Source organism: Miscanthus floridulus, chromosome 1 (genome assembly GCF_019320115.1).
Source record: "Miscanthus floridulus cultivar M001 chromosome 1, ASM1932011v1, whole genome shotgun sequence".
Classification (NCBI taxonomy): domain Eukaryota; kingdom Viridiplantae; phylum Streptophyta; class Magnoliopsida; order Poales; family Poaceae; genus Miscanthus; species Miscanthus floridulus.
In genome coordinates, this window is record NC_089580.1 from 91,102,949 (window position 1) to 91,130,493 (window position 27,545).

The 27,545-nt window shown below is 46.8% G+C and overlaps 1 protein-coding gene across 1 annotated transcript; it reads right to left on the reverse strand.

Moving 5' to 3' along the window:
* Nucleotides 1–10,785: 10,785 nt before the first annotated feature.
* Nucleotides 10,786–11,319, reverse strand: LOC136489510 (protein TIFY 11e-like). The gene has a single exon (XM_066486125.1). It carries the CDS (start codon nt 11,317–11,319, stop codon nt 10,786–10,788), a length of 534 nt encoding a protein of 177 aa, XP_066342222.1.
* Nucleotides 11,320–27,545: the final 16,226 nt, after the last annotated feature.

Consider the following 27,545-nt stretch of genomic DNA (forward strand, 5'->3'; position numbering starts at 1 on the left):
GGAGCAGCTTGATAGCACACCGATGAGACGTAGCAAGATCTGAGCACCGAGGAGTCCCCGGTGTAGCTGGCGATGTCCGAGCACCGAGGAGCGAGGAGTCCCTGGTGTCGCTGGCGACGATCGAGCACCGAGGAGCGAGGAGTCCCCGGCGTCGCTGGTGATGACCGAGCACCGAGGAACAAAGAGTCCCCGGCGTCGCTGGCGATGACCGAGCACCGAGCACCGAGGAGCGAGGAGTCCCCGGCGTCGCTGGCAATGTCCGAGCACCGAGGAGCGAGGAGTCCCCGGTGATGACCGAGTGCCGAGGAGCGAGGAGTCCCTGGCGTCGTTGGCGATGATCGAGCACCGAGGAGCGAGGAGTCCCCGGTGTCGCTGGCAATGTCTGAGCATCGAGGAGCGAGGAGTCCCCAGCGTCGCTGGCGATGACCGAACACCGAGGAGCGAGGAGTCCCCGGCGTCGCTGGCGATGTCCGAGCACCGAGGAGCGAGGAGTCCCCGGTGTCGCTGACAATGACCGAGCACCGAGGAGCGAGGAGTCCCCAGCATCGCTAGCGATGACCAAGCACCGAGGAGTGAGGAGTCCCCGGCGTCGTTGGTGATGTCCGAGCACCTAGGAGTCCCCGGCATAGGCAGCGATGTCCGAGCACCGAGGAGTCCCCGGCAAAGCTAGCGAGGTCCGAGCACCGAGGAGTCTCCGGCGTAGCTAGCAATATCCAAGCACTGAGGAGCGAGGAGTCCTCGGCATCGCTGGTGATGACCGAGCACCGAGGAGCGAGGAGTCACCAGCGTCGCTGGCGATGTCCGAGCACCGAGGAGTCCCCGGCGTAGCTAGCGATGTCCGAGCACCGAGGAGTCCCCGGCGTAGCTGGCGACATCTGTGTGGTGAAGTGTGCCCACTTAGTCCTCGAGCACGAAGAAACCAAGTGCCGAGGAGTCCCCGGCATAGCTAGCAATGAAGCACGAGCAACGAATAGTCTGGTCACCTGGTCGGCGGCAAAGTGAACATTGAGTAGAAGCGACTGGCGAACAGTCCGATCAACTGGTCAGCGACAAAGTCTATGAACTAAGCGGTGCGACCAGTTGATCGGTGGAGAAGTCTGAGCACTAGGTGGTCCGATCACCTGGACGATGACCCTACAATACAAACACATAGAACAGGTAGTACATGATGTAAAAATATATGAACTCCGGAGAAAAAAACAGCGTATGTAGCTTGGCGATCAGTTGGAGCGAAGATGTATTTAATATAAATCGCCCGAACAGTTAGTGTGTAGCTAAGTCTCCAGCCCTAGCTAGCATGTTAACCTTAATGCGGAGCGCGGAGCCCATGCACGTGTAGGAGGAACAAGCATCGCTAAGGAGCCGCTGCCGACCACCCATAACATAGAGGACAGACGCTCGTTCACATGTAGGGAGGAGCCAGAGATAGGGCCGTCTCTGGAGGCATCCGAGCATCAACAGGATTGTTTGGGGGTTCGGAAAATCATTTGGAGAGCAAACATGGAGAAAACGGCTCATAGAAATGTCATGGCGATATACGAAGATTGGAGAATATTTAGGAAAATATTAAAGCGTGACTTAGCTTTAGACAGAACGTCTGGTCAGCGACATATAGCGTTATCTGGTCAGTGTGAGGATGGACGTCTTCAACCTTGTTGATGAATTTGCCCCTTAGGGCATCTTGGAAGGTGGCGGCGACGTTGGTGAACCCGAAAGGTAGGGCCGTAACCCATGGAGTTTCCTAAGTAGCCTCTAATAGATTTGATCGATGGATGCGATCAGATCATCATTGTTGATCTGCCTCCTCTGGTAGCAAGGAAGTGGGTAGCGAGTTGTTGATGAAGGCGACCTCAGAGGCGGTTCCGAGATCGGATCTGCAGTCGCAGGGGCAGATGTAGCCAGCGATGAATCGTCGTCGTGGACCAGCATGGATCTCCACGAGATTGATGACGAGAACACACTGTTGATTTGAGGTCCATCTAGCTCGCCATGGATCAAGCGCACTCCCCTACCTAGCATGCCAACTATCGATAAAAGATGCTCGGTAGTCCACTGAGGGGTATCCCACGATGATAGATTTGTCGTAGAGGTAAGCGAGATCAGGAGCGAGATGATAATACAAGCACCAAGACATAAGATTTAGACAGGTTCGGCCGTCAGTATGAGGTAATACCTACATCCTGTGTTCTGATGTATTGCATTGAGATGTATAGATCATTGTGTCCACTAGGGGGCCCCTGCCTCTCCTAATATACTCTAGAGGGGTAGGGTTACAAGGAAAGTAGCCTATTTGGTACTATACAATATCTTGCGGTGCACGTCGAGCAGCGCCGTGCATGCCTTGATCTTGTGGGTTGGGCCATCTCTGATGGTGCGGCCCATGTCTTGTCTTGTGGATATCGGGGGCCATACCCCCACACCGTCGTATGGCATGGATCTGTTATCGCGTAGAACTCAATGAAAAATACGTAAAGAAGTACTGCTGGAGTATTTAATTTGGGCCGATGCTTGATAGCCGAGTCTCATCGGCTCAAAATAGCTGACACCTAGAGTATTGCCTTTAGAACAAAAAATAACAATAAAAGATATAGGATCAAAAATAACATTTAAATAGTAGATTGTTTACTTATAGCTTATAAGACCCTAAATATAATCTATGGTCCTAAGAAAACATTGTTTACAACATCTTGTGCATGGATGGTCACTGCGATAGCCTCGGCAGCATTAGTGAAATCTCCAATCAAGTTCTCTTGATCTTCTAGCCGATCAGTGTCTGGAAAACTAGGTTCCAGGTGACGGAGCTCATGCCCTGAACGCAGTTGCGCTACAGCAAGAGCGGCACTAGCACCATAGAGGACACCATGAGTTGCCACTTCTCTGGCACGAACCGGGATATCCTGCACGCAATCTTCAAGAGAAACACCCCTGGCATTGACTGCTGCAATTACGCCAAGTGCTGCACATTGGAGAGTCTTGTGGCGATTCTCTAGGTCGATCTCTCAGCGACGAGCCTCCTCGATCTCACGACGAGAAGCAGCCAACGGTTCCTCAAGATCTAATGAAAATGAAGGGTTACCAGATAAAGTCACGAATAAAAAAGCAAAGACTCTTCAAAGAAATTTTACCTGCTGCCCTAGCATGAACTTCATCAGCCCTCATCTGAGCAATATTGGTCTCTTCTTCAGATGCAGAGAGGGCTATTTTAATGGCATCGAGACATTGCTCGAGCTGACCTACCTCAAGCGTGGCTTTAAAATACAGGTTTTTGCCCTCCCTCCTTTCACGGATAAGATTCTAGATATCCTGACCTGACTCGGAGGACGAAGATGAAGATACCATGGACCTAGCAAGATGTACAATCCATTATTGTCCAACCTCCACCAGAGTTGGCCGATGTACTGCAGCATGAGAGGTAGCCCTGTATATTCAAAGGATTAATGCAAGGTAGCCGTAGAGATAAGAAATCATTCCCTCTCACCCTTGGCAACGAAGAGGGACATGAAGGCGTGGAGGTGGATCCATGGCTTCTGGAGTTTCCTCCCTTGGACACTTGCCGTGAGCCATTATTCAGAAGAAGACTGGAAGGAGAAAAGCGAAGAAGAAAGTCACAACACAACAAATGAACACAAGTGTATTCCTTCTACTCCGCCTTGCCTTCAAATTTATAGCCCCAGGGGACCTCTATAGTGGGTTCATCGAGTTACGCGTAAGAATGGGGGACATGTGTTCACACCAAAAATTGTTACTCCCTCCGTCCAAAAAAGAATGCAATTCTCGCTTCCCGAGGAGTCAAGGGATTCCAACTTTGACCAAAATTACACATAAAATACTAACATTTATAATCTAAAACAAATATCAACAGATTAATGACAGAATATATTTTCATAATAAGTCTTTTTTTGGGACGAAGGTAGTAAGATGCACAGGAAGCCCAAAAGTTAGGGAAGCGTGCGTGAGTGTTGAATGTCGTCCCAACTTCCAACACCGTCCCCAACATTTGTTACGCCAGAAACCATCGTATACCTCATCTTTCCTGATGCGTGCTTCCTAGATCACGCATCTTAACTGCACTGAGTCTAGGTGCATCTTCAAGGTGAGTGTTGAATGTCCCAACTTTCAACAACCTCCCCACCACTTGTTATGCCGGGAACCGTCGTATACCTCGTCTTCCCTGATGCGTGCTCCCTAGATCACGCATCTTAAACTATATTGAGTCTAGGTGCATCTTCAAGGTTGGCCTATTTAAGCCGGGTCTGGGTGCACTTAGTCTCTCACCCTTCCCCTTGCCTCCCCTCCCGCTATTCGCCGTTAGGTGCTAACATCTTCTTGTTGTAACCTACAAAAATAATGTTCATAATATTTTGTTCGTTTCTAACGTTCAATTTCCATATGACACGCCAGTCATGAGGTGCTATGTACCATCTTCTTTAAGACCCAATCACCACCGCCTATAGCCTTCACCGTCGATATCGTCAAAATTTGCAAGCCAGTGCGAGACTCCCGCACGTTGTTAGAATTTTTGGCGCATTTGTAGTTAGCTTACAAAGGCTGCTACCCACCCAGCAGCCACCCAATCCGTCTCCTCCTCAAGTACTGCTATTCCTCACTACTCATTGGCGTGCAAGCTGCCACTCATCGCCGACAAGCTAGTGCTCCGCACCGGTACGCCTCACCGGCATGCCCACACAGATCTACCGGTGACTAGGCTGGTACTCATCACTGCCGTGGCCGCTCGAGATCACTGCCGCAATATCTAAAGGCAAGGGTAATGCTTTATCGCACTTCCCTTATCCATGTTTCTTGGCTTTTTATTCACCTCTCATCTCATTTGAGTACAAATCAAGCTTCCATCTGATCATTAAGGAGCTCATGAGCACATCCCCACTGGTGCTCCTACTCTGATTTAGGCAATAGCGCTACCGCTTCCATCACTGGCCCCACTCCACCACATCCTAGTCAAGATGGAGAAGGAGGTCACCAACAAGAGGAACGAAGTAGACATCCTCATAGATGATGTCTTGGTCTTTATCCTCCGTCGCCTCATCGCCCGCACCTTGTGCAGCTACAAGTGTGTGTGTCGCTCCTGGTACCGCCTCATCTTTGAATCCGAGCACCATACGGAGCTGCCCCAGTTTGTTGCTGGATTCATGTATGGCATCTAGAAAGTGAAAGCTCTAGTTTGGTTTTGGTGAATTGATGAAACCCTAAGTGCTAACCTAGTTTATCAAGTGATCATGAGATAGGTAGCATATTCTAAGTGGTGAAGCAAATGAAGATCATGACATGATGATGATGATGATGGTGATGATCAAGTGATTGGACTTGAAAAGAAGAAAGAGGAAAACAAAAGATTCAAGGCAAAGTTATAAATGGTAGGAGCCATTTTTGTTTTAGTGATCGAGACACTTAGTGAGTGTGATCACATTTAGGATCGATGGCTGTATTATTAAGAGGGGTGAAACTCATATCAAAATGCAGTTATCAAAGTGTCACTGGATGCTCTAACTCATTGCATATGTATTTAGGATCTAGTGGAGTGCTAACACCCTTGAAAATGTTTGTGAAAAATATGCTAACACGCATGTGCACAAGGTGATACACTTGGTGGTTGGCACAATTGAGCAAGGGTAAGAAACTTCACTGATGCTCTATACAAAAAAGACAGGATTTCATAGAGTGACCGGATGCTGGGTCACTTTGTGACCGGATGCTGGATGAGTGCGTCCGGTCCTGCTGACGTGGCAGCGCATAAAGGAGACAGTGTGTGTCCGGACGTTGGGTGAGTCTAGTTGGGCTTGATCGGACGTGTCCGGTCGTGAGTGGAGGCTTACTGGAAATGACCGGACACTGGGGTCCTGCATCCGGTCATGATCTAACTGACGCATCCGGTCGTAGGTAGAACCTTACTGGAAGTGACCGGACGTTGGGGTCCTGCATCCGGTCATGGCACTATGCTGCATCCGGTCATCACTTGACCATTGGGATCGAGCGCTCAGTATTTGAAGAGAGGGATGACATGGCAGCCATCCATTGACCGGATGCTGGCAGGGTGTGTCTGGTAGATCTGATCGGAGCATCCGGTCATCCCGTGTTGTGCCCAGTGAAGGGGTACAATGACTCTATTTCATGGGGGCTTCTATTTAAACCCCATGGCCGGCTCAAGCTCACTCTCTTGGCCATTTGCATTGACATAGCAATCTTGTGAGCTTAGCCAAAGCCCTCCCACTCATCTCCATCATAGATTCAATATCTTTGTGAGATTGGGAGAGAATCTAAGTGCATGGCTTGAGTGTTTGCATCTAGAGGCACTTGGTGTTCATGTTTCGCTATAGGATTCGCTTGTTACTCTTGGTGGTTGCCGCTACCTAAATGGCTTGGAGCAGCGAGGATCGTCGAGCGGAGGTTGGTGATTGTCTCTGGCTCCGATCGTGGTGATTGTGAGGGGTTCTTGACCTTTCCATGGTAGAGAGCCAAATGGTACTATAGTGAATTGCTCATGGCTTGTGTGATCCTCATCTTGTGTTGGTTGTGCGGCACCCTATTGAGGGTTTGGCGTGTGATGCCAATTAGCGCGTGAACCTCCAAGTGAGTGAATCACCACAATGAGGACTAGCTTGCCGGCAAGCAAGTGAACCTCGGTAAAAAATTATTGTGTCATCATTTGATTCTAAGGTGATTGGTCTTCACTGGTTTTCATTCTTGTGATAGATTGGTTTATTCCTCGATATGGCGGTATAACTATCTTGCTCTCTCTCTATACATTACCGCAAACTAGTTATCAAGCTCTTTAGTGTAGCTAGTTGTGAGAGCTTGTTAGTTTGGTTAGTGTGGCTCTTTAGTTAGCCTTTGAGAGCACACTAACTTAGTGTAGTGCCATAGTCATTGTGTGGTTAGAAACAATAGAAACTAGAATTATGGTTGGTGGCTTGCATTTTTAGTAGGCTAGCGCAACACTTGCTTCGCCTCATAATTGTCTAACCGGTTTGTTAAGTGTTATTATAGAAATTTTTAATAGGCTATTCACCCCCCTCTAGCCATTAGGACCTTTCAGAAAGGCAAATGCCGATTCGCCAGCTTCACCGGTGAATACCCCTCCTTTTTCTTCTTGCCCTTCCCTATTCAGGATTTAGTCATCTCAGATTGCTGCAGAGGCCTCTTCCTCTACTAGTGTGTTGGGCTTTCGCTATGTTGTCTGCAATCCAATGACTAGCAAATCAATGGTACTACCGCATAGCAACCTTTGTTGTGATTCAGCTCGCTTGGGGTTCGATCCCACAATCTCCTCGCACTTCCATGTGGTAGAACTATGGGTAAAGTCACCTGGGGTGTTAGTTGTCAGCATCTACTCATCCAAAACTGGAGCATGGATGTGTAAAGAATCTGAATGGGAAGAGGATATTCTAGTATGCAAATTTTTAGGAACTGTGTTTCTTAATAGTTTTATGCACATGTTGGAGGTGTCCCACATAGTTGTTGTTGATATGGAGGGAAAGACATGGTGGAAAATTCTTAGGCCACCAGGTCCTGCAATGTCCATTCATGGAGATCAGGGTCAGTTGTATCTATGTATTGCTGATATTTTCAATATGTCTGACCTTTCAATTTGGATCTTTGAAGACTATGGTACTAGTAAATAGACATTGAAGCATACGGTGAATACGCTGCAACTATCTTGACTAAACAATATTGGACTCGGTTTCGAGGCTACCAATGCGGACTACAGAGTGATTGCAGTTCACTTAGAATGGAATTTGATTTTCCTTGTTGGGGAGGACAGAACACTGATGGCATATAACATGAGCCACAAAAAAGTTCATGTCCTCCCTACCCGGGTCTTCCGCTATCCTAAAAGTACCTAGAGTATTTATTTAAATGGACCTCACTATCTGTCTTATGTTTCCTTGTTCATAGAGTCATTAGCAGAGCAGTAAAGGTGCATATGCTGTATTTTGTTGTTAGAACATATCTTTGTTCATGTAGGGAGTTGTTTTGAGTCTATATATAGTACAATTTTGGCTTGGTAACTAAACCAATGGTATGTTAAATATTATTAATTCTGCTGTTTTGCGTTGTGCAAGTTTTGGAGTCTCTATGCTTTTGAACGATTTTCCTACAATGGCTATGGGAGGAAGAAGAGGGGTTCCATGCTGCATTGGTTACCAAGCTGATCAAGGAGTGCCAATCTGAAGGAGCGGAGCACATCCATCTCGTTTTAGTTACGTAAGTCTGTAGGGAGCAGAACCTTTATTATGCTATCTATGTACTGCTTATGTTAATTCATCGGTTGACACAGTTGTTATGTTAGTGTCGAGCATTGTTATTATAGCAAGTACTCTTCGTTGTGGACATGATGAATGACGTGTAATGATTATATCTGTATGGTGTGTGTTCAGTAAGTTATTAAGGCCTAGCTGAATTAGTAAATACAATATGCAAACCAGATACAATTCTATCACTGCCGTACCACTCGCCTTTGGTGAACCAGACGGCCATCACCACTGCTATTCGTATGATGCGACAGGGGTCAATAGTGCATCACTGCCAAATTGTTTAGTAACCCGACACCGACTAAAGGATCATCACGGGCAGATCATACTGCAATGCGACGGTGACCATGCCCTATGACCAGATGGTTCATACAGTGAAGCGACGGTGATGTTCGCCTCGACATAGGCGGGTCACGGTCCAATACGACGAAATAAGGATCTGATCGCGGACGGATCATAAGCTATGCGACGGTGTTAGTGCATACCCACATGTGTGTTGTGCTCCAATGCGACGGAAGTAAGGACCTTATCACGGACGGATGATAAGCCAATACGACGGTGTATTGTACACCGCAGACGGTTTTAGATAGGAACGGTGAGGACTATAAGTATCACTGCCGATAGCTTACTGCCGAGGCTGAAATTGGACTGCGATGTGGGTTACGACGCGGCTGTGAAAGTTGCGAGTGTAGTAGTGACACGCAAAGAAAAGATTGGGAGGCACGTCGCCTCCTGTGCGCGGGAAACACGCGCAGTACCACCGAACGCGCACGTGTGCGTGTACCCTAAAATTTCTAGAAAAAATCTAGAAAAGGTGCGATCACCAGGGTTTGAACTCTGGTGGGTAACGTCCCACTGACAGCCCTACCACTAGACTACAACCCATTCGCCCCGCCAAGCCTTTTGCGTGTGTGAGTGTTGGCTGATGGGTGGCTTTTTTTTGAGGGGATCCTGATGGGTGGCTTGTTTGCCTGTTTTAGAGTTCTACTAGGATGGAGGCATGGATAAGTACCGGGCCTTGTGAATTTCTAACAAGCCAGGGGGCTGGAGCCTAGTTTCGCTTCTACTGGGCACCGCCCCTGTCATTTGTATCAAAGAAGGTACGAGATTTTGACAAATTATATAAGATTAAGTTTCTTAATTCATCTCCATATTATCATCAAGCTAGTGGCCAAGCTGAGTCGAGCAATAAAACTTTGATCAAGATTATCAAAAAGAAAATTAAGGACAATCTCAGAAGGTGGCATGAAGTTTTATCTCAAGCTCTATGGACTCATCGTATATCTAGACATGGTGCTACTAAAGTGACTCCTTTCGAGCTAGTATATGGACAAGAAGTAAGTTTTTCGTTGAAGTGAATTTGGACTCATATAGATTGACAAAAAAAAATGATCTATCTGTTGTTATGTATCATGATATAACGGTGGACAACATTGACCAGGTGAATAACAAAAAGGATGCAAGCTTTGAAGGATATTAAGAGGGACAAAGCATGAATTGCCTTGGAATATAACAATAAAGTGAAGAAACAAGTCCTTCTATGTTGGAAATTTAGTGTAGAAAACTATTCTAGCACTTGGGATGAGGAGCAATGTTGGGGGATAACTTGCCCTTTAGGCATCCCCTTTTTACCCTCCGCCTTTTCTCCCCTCATTCCGAGTCTAGTTTTCGTTGTTTGCAAGAGTTTGGCCAAAAGGATCGGCGCATGACGAAGAGGCGAAGGGCCTGGCAGCATTACTAGGTTCATTTGCCCCTTTTCACCCTGTGATTACAATGATTGTTTTTGATTTGTTATATGCAGATTTCGTGTTTATAGGTTCTCTCCTAGTTTTCGGCGAGGGAGAAAACCCAAGGGATGGCAAAGGGGTGCGAAACGGGAAAAGGCAGGCGGGATCGAATGCTCTGAGCTAAGTCAGGCGAAAGAGGAGCCGAAGATAGGGTGGTCCTCAGCATCCTTCAGGCTAGAGCCCAGGCTAGCTCTATATATATTGGAGGATCACGACTGACTAAATAATCGAACAACCAATCGATCGAAAACACATTTATTTACCCCCTTTCTCCTTACCCTAGCTTTTGCAAGCCCTGCTGTTCGGCGCGTCTCTCACAAGATTTGACGGAAGTTTCAGGTGGCCTTGCCAACAGTAGGATAACCTCGACGTGCTCCTCTCTGATGGGTCTACGCGGGAGGTGTTCTTGAGCTTTTTGGGCGAAGAACGTGTATCAAATCAGGTCTACCGACCTAGTGGTGGGTCTTGCTGATCTCGGACGTCCTCGTGTGTGATAGGCCGTGTGTGGTCTCGGACGTGCTAGCTCTTGCTGGCTGGTTGTGACCCAATCGTCATCAACCCAAGCTTAATATAATAACATTTGTGTTTTGTGTATACGTCAACGAATCGGCAAATTGTACAATACAATCGGTAAAGACAACACGCGACGTCGTTCACTGAGAAAGGAGAAAAAACGGCCAGTTAACGGCAGCGACGTCGAGACGACAACGGAAGCTGCATGAGCCGTTGCTTTATCCTGGGATACCCAGCCTAAGCCATTTGTCAGCGTCTTTTTCCCGCTGCTCCTTGGGCACCGCCGCCGTCGCCGCCGGCGCGTGGGCAGGGGCGTACGGCTCACGCGTGCGAAGCCTGTCCCGCCTCTTCTCCATAACCCGCTGCAGCGTCGCCTTCCTCGCCACCTGTAGGTGGTCGGCCAGTCCACCGGGCATGTCTTGCCGAGCGGCGACGCGCATCACCTCCGCCGCCCTGTCCGCGCGGACGTCGTCGAACACCAGCACGCACCCGCCGTACACGATGGTTAGCTTTGCTGACGCTGGCGCCGGCGCCGGCGCCGGTGTCGGCGTTGGCACAGTGTCGTCGCTGACAACGTCGGCGCCCGGCATAAGAAGCATCGGGGACGCTGACGCAGCCTGCTGCTGTACCGCGGGACGAGAATGGGCTGCCGCGGTCTCGGCCCTGACGCACTGGCTCAGCACGCTGCACGCCACCGCGAACCGTCGCCGGCCGCTGCTGCAACCCGCTTCTGCCATTGGAGATGGAGCCATCTCGCTACCGCCTACCGCGGTCCACTGGTAAATTTCCGGAGTTGGTACGAATTTCTGTATGCACATTTGTGTTTGTTGATTTCCCCGGTACCGATCCTAGGATTTGAAGGGCTCTCTCGTGATCTCGTCGTAACGGTGCTTCTGGATCATGTATAAAATTTTATAATATATACATATTAATTTTACTTACAAAACAAAAGCAAATTCAATAACATATTTTTAATTTAACATGTCTGATAATTGTCGAGGAACAATGTAGATTAAGCAATATATTTATAGATGCATGATAATTATCGAGGAACAATATAGATTACAAAAACAATATATTCGTTTTCTTTTCTCGCCCATGACAAATGTTTCTTAGGTAACATTCTAAAATTCTAACACATAAATTAGAAGAAAAATATGACTATACAAATAATTAATTTGGATTAAAAATAAAAAGAAAAAAAAACCTTGAGCCCAAACAACTGATCGGTGATCGCAATTCATAAGAAGTCAAAAATCAAGATGTCGTCGTCGTCCTCGTGCGCCATGTCCGTGTCTCCGGTAGTCTACCTCTTCGCGGCGGCGCGGCTCGCCAGCTCCGCGTGTGTAAGGCGCACGTCGCGAACTCACGATCAGAGTGTGCTGTGTGCAGCGTAACTTCTCGCCTCCTCTCTACCTGAGGGCCGTGGGAAAAGGAAACTAGAAAATAAATGTTGATGTTGTCTTTTTTTTGGTCGTCTGACCAGTTCTATATCTCTCTTTTTATTAGTTTACTAATACTTAATAGACTATAAGATCTAGGGGTTTGTATATCTAGGCTTAGTTCCTCCTCCGTCCCGTTCCGTAGCACCTGGTGCCCTACCCTTAGCGCCGGCAATGGATTTCCACGGCGGCGGCTTTAATAGGCTGCCAGGGCAGGACAAACTGGCAAAGCAAGCAGCGTCCTCGTGGAGAGCGGAGGAGGATTTAGGATGATTCGGCGATCGGCACGGGGAAAAGGGTGGCCAAAAACCCAAAACGGTTGATGAGCTGTAGCAGTTGCCGAGTTGGGGCTGTGTGGTGTGGTGTGGTGACTGCCGAGCCCAGGCGTGCCGACGTGCCGTCAGTTTTTTATTTCTTTTGTTTCCCACGAGCGGCTTGAGCTGGGGAGCGGTGACCGCGCGTGTAGGCATTCCGCTGGGGGTGTGGGGGGTGGGTTTTGGCGGAGGAGAAAATAAACGCGTTTTGGCCGCGTGCGCGGAGCCTTTCGGCCGGTTCTGCACGTTCGCGCGGTCCTTTACAGGCGGCTGCCCGCCTTCCGCGCAGCGATGATATACTTGCGCACGCTGGCACGATACCTTGGGATCTGTTCGTGGGTGCAACACGAGAGTTTAATGGGAAAACCGTGTATCTCTATAGTTGGGGTGCATCTAGGAATTCAGATTCTTTTCCAATAAACATTGCAGATCTAAATTCTCCATAGAGATGTTTCCCTACTAAAACAATAAGAATTAGTGAAACCTTGGCTACCGGTTCAAATTCTCGCTGAAATGAACTAGAATAACCGAGAAACACCATTTTGGTGATTCTCATTCCTAGTTAAAACCTGTTAACTTTTGCCACTACCGGAAACGTCAAATTTGTCGAGTGTTTTTAGGTTTGCTGAGCGTATTCTCTCGGGCAATCGGCGAACAAGTTCTTTACCGAGTGCCGTGCTAAAAACACTCGGCAAAAAAAAAAAAAAACACTCGGCAAAGAGGAGGTTTGCCGAGTATAAAAAAACACTCGGCAAAGAGGGGGTTTATCGAGTGTTTTATTTTTTGCACTCGGCAAAGAAATAAAACCGTTTTTCTAGAAAAGAAGGAGAAGAAAAAAAATGAAAAAAACTTTATCAAGTACCCAGATCTAGGACACTCGGCAAAGAAAAAAAACCTACTTAATTAACGGGATCTACCCGTGCCCTCTCTGCTCCTCCCTCCCCAGATCTGCCCGCGCCCTCTCTCTCCTCCTCCCTCCCCAGATCGGCCCGCCCCCCTCTCTCCTCCTCCCTCCCCAGATCCGCCCGCCCCCCTCTCTCTCCTCCTCCCTCCCGGCGGATCTTCGGCACCGCCGCGCCCGCGCCCTCTCCCTCTCCTCCCCCCTCCCCAGATCCGCCCGCGCCCTCCCTCTCCTCCTCCCTCCCCAGATCCGCCTGCCCGCGCCCTCCCCTCCCCCTTCTTCTTCCCCGGCGGGCTCCCCTCCCCTCCCTTCTTCCCCCGCCGGCATGGAGGGCCAAGGCGAGCTCTAGGCCGACGGATCCACGGCGGGTGGTCCTCGCGACGGCGGCTGGCATTGGATCCGACGAGGAGGGCCAATGAGAGCTCCACGGCGGCGGATCCGCGATGGGTGGGCTTGCGACGGCGGCATGCGTCGGATCCGGCTGTTGGGGCTCGAATCCGGAGACGATGGGGTTGCGGCGGCCGTCATGGGTCTGAGGTAGGTCAGCTCTCCCCATCTCCCTCTCTTTTCCTCTCTTCATCTCCCTCACTCTCTCCCTCACCGGTGATCAGATCCACGACGGCGGCGGGCGGATCCGGCGGGGAGCTGCATCGTGGAGGCGGGCGGATCCGGCGGGGAGCAACAGCGTGGAGGCGGTGGATCCGGTGGGGAGGTGCCCTCCGATGGCGGATCCGGCAGGGAGGAGCGCACCGGCGGGCGGCGTGGTGGTGGCCGCCGGCGGGGCGTTGTGGTGGTGGTGGTGGTGGCTGGCGGCTATGGTGGTGGTGGTGGCCGGCGACTTGTTTTTTTTTCCCAAAAAATATTTGTTGAGTGTTTTTTTGGGGACTTGGCATAGTCTTTGTCGAGTGCCCGACGTTTGACACTCGGCAAATAGCTCTTTGTCGTTACAAACTTTGTCGAGTGTAACACTCGGTAAACGCTTTGCCGAGTGTTTTTGGGGCTGTATCCGGTAGTGTGCCTCGAGGAATACACTACGCTCGACTACTGACTGTGCATGCATGTGATAACTCTGAATTTACGCACCTGTGCTCTTGAGCTTTAAAAGGCCAAAAGTGTCTAAGCATAGGACATAACGGAATATTGCTTTGTTTTGTGAAAAGCAAAACATAAATAACTCCGAGAAACACTCAGCCCACAAGGTTGTTCGTTTGCAGGTTCTTACCTATCATAAACAAAGAACATTTGCTAAGAAAGGAGGACATAAATATATACCCAAATACATAAACAAAACTTGTTATTTTGAATTTAAATGATCGAATTTAGGTTTGCCTTATGAACTACAAAGCCATCAGATACCTCAATAATCAAATATTTATTAAATATCTTGAGAGCTCAGGCTCTGTATAAATCAAGTTGACGTCTTTTGTCTTCAATTTTAAATTGACAAAGGATGACCAATCCCATGTCAAAGGGAAAAATACAAAGAATGCAGTTACTGTTGATGCTCAGAATCAACACAGGAGTTGCTGATTACTTGATTGCCTCACTTTCGTAGAAACGCACATGACTAGTTTTTGGGCAAACTAGTAAAGGGATAAATTCTTCGATTACGGCGAAGAATAGAACCAGTTGTTTTATAAGCAAGAACAACAAAGGATGCTCCGATGACGCCGGAGCTCGCGGCTTGTTTACGGGAAACAAGCAAAGCATGACTACTGATCTAGATGCGAAAAGTAGAAGAAAGTAAAAGAACTTGATAATAACAGATTGGTTTTGTGTCAATTATGTATTCTCAATCAGCAATCACCCTTTATATTTACTAGTAAACATGCCCGTGCGTTGCAACGGGAGAAAAAAGCTATCAAATGTTTGACCTATTCGCTTCATCTTGTTGCACAACTGCAGTGGCCGCGCAAATTAATTTGTATAGGTGCTAGTTTTGATGTTGTGACTGTTTGCTGTAGCAATCATAAACGAACGAACTCGTCAATGGAAACAAGGATCGCAATGTTACATATCTATTTATATTTTATTTTTCTATAAAATTAAAAGCTATATTTATTTATGATGATCATGGTATCTATAACATAAATTAAAATTTGTAACAATATGGTAATGTCCTATGAATTCTGTGTGAATTAAAATACAACCTTGATAGATTTTTTCTTTCATTGTAAGGCACAAAATATTTACTCGCAAATAAATCATAACTTTAGTTTTCATACTATCCATGTATTGAGTTAGATATCAAGTTCCGTGACTTCTTTTTAGCAGCCATAAAAATATGTAATTTAATATATTGTTAAAGTCGGCAAGGCCTGTCGTGGTGTCTCGATTTCCACATGTCACCCTTGTTGAAAGTTGCACTGGTATATGCGGATATCATAGAGATTTGCAATGGTATGTGTGGACTACTTGGAGAAACATTTGTTTGATTAGATTAGGCGACAAACTCAAGATTTAGTTTAAGATATATGATTTGTTTGACCATCACCTAATTCATGTCACAATGATAATTATTCCTAATTAAATCCAACAACTCAGTTATAGAAATATTTATTTATTAAGTAAGGGTCAAAAGTTTATAGACCTGTAATACTGTATTTATTATTTATATAGTTTTTTTTATCTTTATAAGGAAAAGTTACTTCATCGTGAAATTAGAAACAAAAAAAACACAAAAAGGGCAGCACCCAAAGAAAAGTCACGGACGTCACCAGGAGGACAGGATACACTTTTCCTGAGACCTCATGTACGGAACCCAGCTTACGAGCGAAGAAAAAAAAAAGAGAAGGCAGCGGGAGAAGGAACAGAGACGGAAACGGAAAAGAAAAAAAAAAGATATGGACACAACACGGATTAATAGGTTGGAGGAAAAGGTAGAGGTGGCAGAAATTTTACCACTTTAGTATTAGGTATAGCTAAGGCGGCTGGACTTTTCATACAAGAATCTATCTCGGATGAGACCCAACAAATAAAAATCTCTAATTCTGATATGGGCCGCGGTAGAGTCCGTTCCTTCTTCGATGAGATGTGGCAGCTTCTCAACCATATTTAAGAGGTGATGAGACCTGACGTACTTCGATTATGAAGCATGTCCAACCACGGCATGCGTTCACATGCATCTTGTATAGTTATCTTGTTTTCGGCCTTGTTTAGTTCAGAAATTTTTTCTAAAAAGTGCTACAGTAGTTATCACATCGAATCTTACGATACGTGCATGAAGCATTAAATGTAGACGAAAAAAAACTAATTGCACAGTTTAGTTGGAAATCGCGAGACGAACGTTTTGAGCCTAATTAGTCCATAATTAAATACTAATTGCCAAATAAAAACGAAAATGCTACAGTAGCCAAATTTCTAAATTTCAACCAACTAAACATAGACTTCTTTTCCTTCACGCACGCATTCACCTGGAGATATGTTTCCTTACGTACACCCCGTGCCTCTCTGTTCTTGGCAAACAATAGCAGCCTACTCGTTTTGTCATAAACGATCATGGATTATTTACTGCTGACTGGTTTAGTGTGAAAGAAAAATATTATTCCAACCTATAATCCACGATTGTATATGAGCAAGCGAACATGCGGTAGAAGTCCGAAGCCACCCAAAGCTGCATGCATGCACCAGATGCATGTATGAGCACTTAAAGCAATAATCCAACACTAATCTTTACATTTATTTTATTCTTTGTCTCATCCTCTAAGTTAACTGATCAACACATTATTCACCAATTGAGTCAATTAATCAGCATGGGACCATGAACACACTATTTGTACCTGAATTAATCGAAGTGAAGCATCAGTCACCAAATCTTCTCAACAGTTAGATTTGGCTACTTAGCGTTATGACTTAGAGCCAAATCTGAGTGTCTTAACACATGCCCCCTGTATTTTTTGGAAAAGTTTGCGTGCCAAAAAATAGGCATCCTCTACTTTACGGTGTGGCTAGCGCCTAGACGTCTGGACGCTAGCCCATGTCCGGATGCCCTTGCCTGCCCATCCTGCACTTGTGCGTCCACACCTGTTGCTGTGCTCTTGGAGAGCCCACCTGCTGGTTATGTGAGACTTACGTGTTGTCCCAGCTGAACTGCAAGAGCTAGCTTTTTGCATGTTTGCTGATCGACTGTCTAATCTGGGTACAAACTGCTATGCATGTGGGTTTATGATTTAACACCTTCACATGGTGGGAATGATCGAAGCTATAGTGTTGCATGCTCATTGTGGTAGAACCGCATAATCTAACGCCTCACAGGAGTGCTCGTCTTCCATTAGACACTAAGCACTCGAGGGAGAACACCAAATTACTCAGTTCCGTCGGGCACACCCCAGGAGAGAACCCGAAAATCCACATTTTTGACCGTCAGGATCACAAATAAGAGAATAAAGCTTACATCATTCGTAACCATTTCTTACGTCACTTTTAATACAACATCAGAGTATAATATTTATTAATATAACAACGGAATGAAATCATATTATCAGAGTTATAAACAATTTACTTGACAGCGGAATAGAAACATGTGAACAGAGTTACAGCGAAACTAAACATCTATTAATGACATGATGAAGTATTGACATATAGACTACGGCAACAGATTATGAAACTTTCATTTATAAAAGTATATGGTGAGAGTTATAAATAACAACTACGATCGCAGCTTAAACAAATCCTCGCTGAGCCCACTAGGAGGAATCCACATACAAGAGTCAGCTTTAGCATCCACCTGTCACCTGCAACAGGGAGAATAAAACCCTGAGTACTTAATTGTACTCAGCAAGACTTACCTGACAGGAGAAAAGAAAAGACTCCAAGAATATGCAAGGCTATCTGGCTTATGGGTTTATTGCATTTGCAGGACGCATTACTAAGCATGCGTCCTTATATTCGATTTTTATTAATAGCCGTATTGGTTCATTAACTAACCCTTTTATGTAAGCACCTATGCTACTTTCAAGCAGGTGATAAGCAATCAGATTTCCTTTGTCCATCTTTCACCTTTCATCTTCAGTTCTTACTACGATGCTAAACCGTAGACAAGCCGTACCGGATCATCCGGCGATTCGCAAATCAATGTTCCCAGCTGGGTACCCCAGAAACACACACCCCGCTTGTACCCCAGGCACAAGCAGGACCAACCCATCACTCTCCTGTCTCGGGTGTCTAGGTCTCCGTCCAAACTTGGACTCCAAGCCCCCACATCCTGAGTCCCGGACTCCGTGTGGCGCAAGGACCTCCACCATCCCCGCCTCCAATCAGTTGGTCCGGAAAGAGCCAGATCCGCGACAAGAGAGCAACAAGTCTTCCAAGCGCCCATACACAAGTATGTGCTTGGGATAATAAGTCTGTGACCTGCCTAGAGTCTTATACAACGAATGGTCCTTAATCGACCAGACAGGGAACAATGGTGTAACCAAGATATGACCCACCTCCGCGGCGACACAACTTCTTACACCCACTAATACCCAAACCATATCCCTGCCCGGTCACCATTTTCCTTTCCACCATTTTATATATTCCAAGTGATAATCATATAGTAACATATTTCCTATGTCTCGCGAGTGACAGGCAATCACTCGACTTCTATCGAAGTCCTGTAGCATAGCATTCTACACGATCCTGTCATACTAGTAAGACTCATAGGGTAAAGATATATATGGAAGTGGGTTTCATTCAACTCCTTAAAACTTAATGCACAAATATAATTTAAACTACAAAAAAGTAGGGGTTATGCATAGGAGCTTGCCTAGGTAAGACATATTAAAAGTTAGTATTTGCATCTTCAGACCATCCACTATCAGCTGAATAACAAGCCCATCACATCTTCTCTTAGAGAGAATATCATTACACCATCTTCGGATTCCCAATCATCCTTCAATCGATCTGTTGAGCCATCATCGTACCTATATGATATGCAGCGATGTAATGCAAAGATGTAATTAATCAACTGCAATCGTGACTCGTAAAATACGACGTATGCCTCTCGAGTTAACGGGCTAATTCTAACGACGTCCGTACTTAAGCTACATATACACGTTGTCGGATAAGGCGTTATTTCCCAACAATAATTTTAGTTATATACACCAAGGTGTTTCTTTATTTTATTATATCAATTTAATCTTTATTCGCAATCGGATATCATTATCTATTTAGCAAACTAATTATTATTGAGCTACAAAAATTACAGTGAGTAGATAATAATATTAGTAGTTTACTGTCAAATTTTTAGAGTCAACACTATTACCGATTTATCCTGGAAATTCCTACAAGTTCATCTTTTAACAATATTAAGCATGTTAAAATGATTAGAGAAATCCTAAAAACACACCGAACCTATGCGAATAAAAATATACTATTAGATAGACCACGATTTTATAAACTCAACAAAACTAGTTTGACATTTTTATGATTTTTCTGTGATTTTCTACGAATTTTACAAGTTTACTTTTATAAGCTAATTTAGAAATTACCTCAAAATGAAAAAGGGCCGATGGCCCTAAACCAGCCCAGCAACCCAGGCGAATACGTGGCCCACAGGCGCGCACGCGGCCCAGGCGAGGCGCGTGGCCAGCCCACGCACGGGAGCCGGCCTAGGCACGGGCGCATGGCGGCTCAGTAGCGCGAGCAGGCCCAACGCGGGGCGGGCGCGAACGGTCCAAGACGGGCGCGCGGCCCAGCGCTCTGCAGTAGCCCAGTCGCGTCGCATTTTTGCAGAAAACCCCTTCTACGTCTGTCCAGTCGTGTCCAGTCGCCCGAACCCGATTTGCACTATTCAAATGAGTCGACTATTTCGCAGAAAACACCCTGCGTATTTCTATTTCTTGAATTTCTCACCTTCTCCTTCTTTCCCCAAAAGCAGCGGGCGGAATTGAGTCACCGGCCGGGGGCAAAATCCAGCCGCGCGCTCGTCGACGGCGGTGAGGAGGCGGCCACAAGGCTCGCCCGATGCCGGGCGCACTCACAGGAGGACGCGGCTTGGCCAGAGCTGGAACATGGCGCCCCGGCCACGCGCGCCGATGCATCGGGGCCGGGCGGCTCCGTGGCAAGAACACGCCAGCGGTGCAGAGGCGGTGCGGCTGCTCGGTGATGGGCAGCAAGGAGCTCCGACGCTAGAGGTGGAGCAACGTGAGGAAAATCGACGGCGCTAGGTGCAGACGCAGAGGCGGTGACCGAGCTTGGCACGGGCGGACCAGCGATGCGCCGTGGCCCGGCAGGCGGAGCTACGCTGGAGAGGAACGCCGAAGCAGTAGTCCAGCGTGGGCCGGGGTTGCGCGCGGACGGCGGCGTCGGCATGCAACGGTGCTGGCTAGGTGGCAGAGCAGCGTGCGCAGGGACGGGAGGCGAGGCAGTGGCTGCTGTCCAGAGCAAGCCATGGGGCTCGCTTGAGCTTGCGCCAGGGAGAGGCAGGACTGTGGTGGTGCGGCCACTGGGCAGAGGACGGCAGGTGCGGCCGAGGGGCTCCGCGGGGCTCGGCGTGGTGCTGTGCTCGGCACGGCCCTGTGCGGTGGTGGAGCGGTCCAGCGCGGTGGGGCACTGGCGCAGGGGAGCAGCGGCCTAGCGCAGGACCGGAACGCGGGTGGTTGCGGCTCGGTGCGAAGGCGGGAGCGGGGGGGGGGGGGGGCTTCGGCTTCGACGCTGCTCGACGGTAGCGGACCAGCACGAATAGGAGATGCAGCGATGGTGGCCCGAGGAAGTGCGCGGACCGGTGGAGCTCCAGGCTTGGCGGCTGCGGCGCACGGCAACGGGACGAGCAGCGTGCTGGCTCTGGTCCGGCGCGACAGAGGCGGTGGCCGAGCAGGTGCAATAGGAGCAGTGGCGAAGGGATGGGAGGAGCAGCGCTGCGGGCACAGAGAAGCAGCAGCCTGGCGTCCTCCAAAGCAAAGGAAAAAGGGGCAGCAACGAAGAAAAAGGGAGAAGGAGACGACGAGACGTAGGCAACGCCGTACGTGACCAGAGGACGGACGCGGAGACAGTGGCGTCAATGCGAGAGGACAGTAGAGGCAGAGAGCACGCCAAGAGGATGGACGGGGACAAGGAAGGGCCAGGCCAAGGCTTGGTGAGCCTCAACACGGCCAGCAGAGAAAAACAAAGAAGGGGACAGCAGTGGCAGGGAGACGTCCCGCCGATCAATTCGCTTGCTATTCCAAGGCCAACCACGACAGCCAACAGCGTGGACGATGCCGGTGCACGTCTAGGCAGGGAGTACTGGCGTAAAAGACAAGTATAGTCGAGGGAACGAGCAAGCGGGGAGGTAGGACTGACTCGGCCTAACTCTGCCATGACGCGACGTTAATAATTCGGATGACGGATTTATCCTAGGACAGGGAAAAACGGACCACCGTATTTAAGCGTCAGGACGGCTGCTGTCGCGGGTACGTTACTAATTTATCCTAGGGACTAAAACGAGTTTACACGTGAACGTAAATATGTCACTAGGCCAAAGCTGTTCAACCACGCGTACTTATCCTAATAAACACGGGAGTGTGTATATATATATCTTTTTATTTATTAATGAATTTTATTTTATATATAAAAGTTGCTTCTTATGCTTAGTCTAATATAACAAACCGTTTGCTAGAATCGTCATCGGACATTCATAAATATTCCTACGTACGGCGTAGTTTAACTTGAGTGCTTGATTCGAGTCCGTGAAACTAAGTCTCACAAGATTCGCTTATCGCTTCACATATGTTTTAAATCAAAATTCGAGGAACCTGTTTCGAAAGTTTTGATTAGGCCTAAATCGCGGCGCTAAATAAGATCGTAACACCGGGGTGTTACACTCATGCACGTGGGGACCGCCCATGCCCTGCCTCTGCCTGCGCTCGCTTTTCGTGCTGCTAATGAAAAGACTTGCAACATGGGCCCCATTCGCTTCACTGAAAAAACAGCCGAAACACTGTTTCGGTTGATTTGTTGTGAGAGAAAAACACTATTCTGGCTGAAAAACAAGCTAAAAGTACGAATTATAAGAGAAGTGAACAGGGCCATGAAGCACTTGCTGCAACATTTGAAACGTATGCCTGCAATAGGTAAATATTTGAAACATATTCTTGCAACATATGTATAGTTACTGCAACATATGCAACATCCAGATAAAACACTTGCAATATACATCAGAAACAAGTGAAATATTTAGAACATGCACTTGTAACATATGTGTATAGCTACCGCAACATATGCAATATACAGATAAAACACTTGCAACATACGTCTGAAATAGCTGAAATATTTGAAACATACACTTGCAACATACGTTTATAGTCATCGCAACATATGCAACACTAGATCTACTCTGCAACATCTAGATGAAACACATGCAACATCTAGATGAAACATACATCTGAAATGCATGAAACATACGAAGCTCGACGCAAGCGCGGACCTCGATGCCACGGAGTGGCGCGGAGGTCGCCGGTGCGGAGCTCAACTATGCACAGACCCCGACAGGTGAATGGAGCGTGGCCGTGGCAGGAGACGCGATGAATTTATGCCATTTCCTAGTCTTACATCACCCTATTAGTCTCTGCAGTTTAGCTTTAGCCCCTGCGGGCGGGGCGTGGGCTGCACGCGGCGGTGCGGGCGGCACGGCGCGCGCGCACCGCCGCGGCGCGCAGCGCGTGCCGGGTCCGTCCAGATGGATGTACGAGGGAGGGACGTCCTATAGGTTTCATTATTATTGTTTACTTTAAGACTTAGTATCATTATTATTGTTTACTTTAAGACTTAGGACGATGTCGACACATATCGCCCATATTCATATTTTTAAGGGCATAACAATCTATCAGACATATATTAATCCTGAGGGTGATAATTAAATATCGGCCATGTTCATATATTTATTCTTAGGACGATGACGGAAGATCATCATACATATTTTTTCTAAGGACAATGATAAATAGACATCCGCCATATATTTAAATTTGTTCCAAGGGCAATAATAAAATATTGGACATAGGTATAGTCTATGTTTTCTTTGAGTATGCTACTGTAGCCTAAATAAAAGTCTAACATCTGACACAGGACTAAGCCTCTTCATCAAATGTTTCGGCCATTTTTATAACACACAAGTATGCTAAGTAAAGATCACTGCCGCTCCTAGGATTTTAAGGGCCCTCTGACGATCTCGTCGCAACGGCCCCTCTTGACTATGTATAAAATCTTATAATATATAGACGCTAATTTTACTTGCAAAACAAAAGCAAATTCAATAACATATTTTTAATTTAACATGTCTGATAATTGTCGAGGAACAATATAGATTAAGCAATATATTTATAGATGTATGATAATTATCGAGGAACAATGTAGATTAAAAAAGCAATATATTCATTTTCTTTTCTCACCCATGACAAATGTTTCTCAGGTAATATTCTAAAATTCTAACACATAAATTAGAAGAAAAAATTGACTATATGGATACAAAGTACTAGAAGTCTGGAATACTATACAAATAATTAATTTGGATTAAAAATAAAAAGAAAAAAAATACTTTGGGCCCAAACAACTGATCGGTGATCGCAATTCATAAGAAGCCAAGAATCAAGATGTTGTCGTCGTGGAGCCGTGCTTGGTCGCCGTCCTCGTGCGCCATGTCCGTGTCTCCGGTAGTCTACCTCTTCGCGGCGGCGCGGCTCGCCAGCTCCGCGTGTGTAAGGCGCACGTCGCGAACTCACGATCAGAGTGTGCTGTGTGCAGTGTGACTCCTCGCCTCCTCTCTACCTGAAGGCCATGGAAAAAAGAAACTAGAAAAGAAATGTCGATATTGTCTTTTTGGCCGCCTAGCCAGTTCTATGTCTATCTTCTTATTAGTTTATTAATACCTAATGAACTATAGGACTTGAGGGTTTGTATACCTAGGCTTAGGCTCCTCCTCTGCTTGGGCCCTCGGCCGTCGCACCTCATGCCCTACCGCTAGGGCCGACACTGGTAAAGACTCTCTAGATACGGCCATGATATTTGATAATAAATATTGCATTCATTTTATAAAGCCGATCTAAAAGATGAAATGTGATAAACACCCGAGAACTATACTATAACCATAGATCACTATAATTATATATACCTCGATAAGCATATCATAAGTTCATAACACATGAATTGGCGGCGTAAAAGATGAAGTCCGACGAGACAATCGCCAATGGCCTCGAGGCATATATGCAATCTTTTGACATCGTGGCCTTTTCTGTGAATGCGGATCTCTCGACTAGGGCTCTGTTTTCGGAACATCGGTGTGCACTGTAGCAATTATGCACCTTCGGCCTCAAAATGAACGCTCTTCTGGCCGAAGAATTCCCTTGCTGCAGGGTCTTGTTGATGTCCTTGTTTGAATGTCTGCCGATTTCAGAGTTATTGCTTCCTGTAACCAGATGAGCACGCCCAAAAAACGATTTATTATGTTGATCAGCATCAGCAGGAACGTTGGGAACTCCTGAAATATTATGCATATGAACCACTGATTCTATCAAACTGTACACGCATGTTTAACTGAATTGCACCCAGCACATGCATGTTTAACTGCGCATATCGGTCTTGACCTGCTATTCTTATTGATAGCCAAATTGTGCACATTTCTGGTAGGGACTACCGTTTCTGCACCCAGTGCCGGCCCTAGGGGTAGGGCACGAGGTGCGATGGCTGATGGTCCAAGCGGAGGAGGGGCCTAAGCCCAGGTATACAAACCACTGGTTAATGTTCTCGTCATCATAGCCGGATGGTACGCCGGTCCGACATCGATAGGTCCATCATCACCACCAGTTGGTACGCTGATCTAGCGATGATAGGCAAATTGTCATCATCGGAAGGCGCACTGGGCCAGCGTCGATACCTACATCATCACCGCCGGATGGAACACCGGCCCGGCGTCGATGGCTACATCATCATCGCCAGATGGTACGTTGGGCCGGCGTCGATGGTTACATATTCACCGTTGGTTTGTACGCTAGGTTAGCGTCGATGGTCACATCATCACCGTCGGTTCGTACGCCGAGCCGACGTCGATGGTTACATCATCTCCGCTAGACGGTATGCCGGGCCGGCATTGATGGATGCATCATCACCGCCGGATGGTACGCCGGACCGGCGTCGAAGGATGCATTATCACTACCGTATGGTATGCCGGGCCGGTGGTGGTAAGATACCATCACCGCCGTATGGTACGCCAGACTGACGGTGGTAAAACACCATCACTGCCGGCGCGCAACCGGCGGAGATAAAGTTCGCCGATCACTGCCGACATACACCAACGAGGGCCAAAACCGTTGTTAATGGGGGTTCTGGAGCCGGCGGTGATTAGCTTTCTGTAGCTGCCACCATGCCAACAGTGCTGTCACGGCCGACACTGTAGCATCCTGCCACACCATGCTGCGACGTGGGCACAAGACCATGACGACAACCACACCCGGACATGCGCTGATGCCAAGACAAGACGGCCTTCCTTGCAAGCCAAGCTAGCTAGTTTCCCCTCCCTCAGGCTCACGACCACTCGGTCGGGAGAACCTATCTCTCTATGTAACCTGGTCTCGGACTCTATATAAGGGCAGCCAGGGCACCCTTCCAAGGGTACGGACTCTCGAGACTTCATTTGGGCAGTCCCTCACCACTCTCCTACCTCTTTCTCTCTTTTTGCATATGCCATTGTAAGAATTTCAGGGCATTCAACCGAGGAACACACACTCGAACTATCTCTAAGACTGGACGTAGGGATCCAGCCTAAACCAGTATAATTCTATCTTTGGATGCTACCATCATCTTCCTAGCGCAACGCGACACACGTATAAATTCACTCGTCGAGTGACAAAACACCGACATAATGGATTCAGAATAAGTATGATTTTGTTTGGCCTTAGCAACAGTCGAACTATTATCCGCATCTACCGCTATTATTTTGACTTTGCTAATTTCATTAATTTGCAGAGCTTCTTCCTCTTTCTCACTGATAGCCGACAATTTAATAACAGTCGGCATTAGTTCTTGTGAACAAAAAACAAGTTTTCTTTCCATACAATGCAAGCATCCAAATTTTTCCTAACATCCTTACGTACTTGAGCTATAATAGTTTCCATGGTAGATCTTAGTTTTTCATCAAGTTGCCCCCTACTGCTTTTAGGCACTAAATGTTGCTCTGTCATGGACTGACTAGATGTGGAACCAACTTGTGACACCCTTTGGTCATTAGGATGAATTTCCCAAAATGAATCAGAGAGAATTTTGGCAATTTAAGGTGATGTAGGGAACACAATATGTGGTGCAGTATTATATGGCGGTGTACTTATACTTGCTGAAAATTCCTTAACCCGACCATGTTTGACAAATGTGGCCGAATCATGCGCATTCGATATTGCACAAGAGGACGAAAATCCAAACGGTACATCCTCTAGCGTTATTATTAGCATTTGGTGTAGCAAATGGTGGCTCAAAATGATTGACCAAAATGCCATTAGTTTGGTCATATGCATTAATCCATTGGCATGACTTGATGAGTAACCAAAGGCATGCACAATGCCGCTGACAAATTATGAGGTAAATTTTCTCTATTCGTGTAACTAAAATAATTGGCCAAACTCATCCCATCAATTCGGCCATTATGACCGGCCATCGGCGTACTAACTTGTGGTAAGCTATATTGATAATTTGTTACTGATGAACTAAGATGTGAAATTCTTGGTGCATATTAGCAAAATTGTTATGGCGTGATGCTTCATAAAAATTGGTCGAACTCATGATATTTGTTTGGCATTGCTGATTATACATCGGCATTTGGGATTGTGGCAGTGCCGATGTATGAGATAACATATACACATGATTTGTATCGCTAGAGGCATCATTAATATTAAAAGCATGCATATTATTAGACATAGGCTTCTACTATATGATTTTCATAACCATGATTTGAATAGTTAAAACAAATATGTGGAATATTAACATGAGAGTTTATGGTATTTGCAAATTGTACCTCTGATCTGGTGCAGCGTGGTGACAACACAGCACTTTGGTAACCTTCCATGGGATGCTTCTTGAATATCTATCCTCGTGTACGCTTAGCCAAGCAGTACAGTAATTCTTTGAGCGGTAGAGTATAGCGGCAGCAGCTTTTGATGTTCTTGACTTCATCACTAGATGTGTCAATGTGTTGTTGAAAGTTTGCAGCAGCATAACATAAACCGAGCACACACCGCAAGTAGCTGATTAGACTTGATATTGGCCATGTGGTAGAGTCAGTTCCTTGTTCAATGATGTGGCATGTCCAACAACGTCATGCATGCACATGCATCTTTTATAGTTATCTTGCTTTCTTTTCCTTCACGCATATATTCACCTAG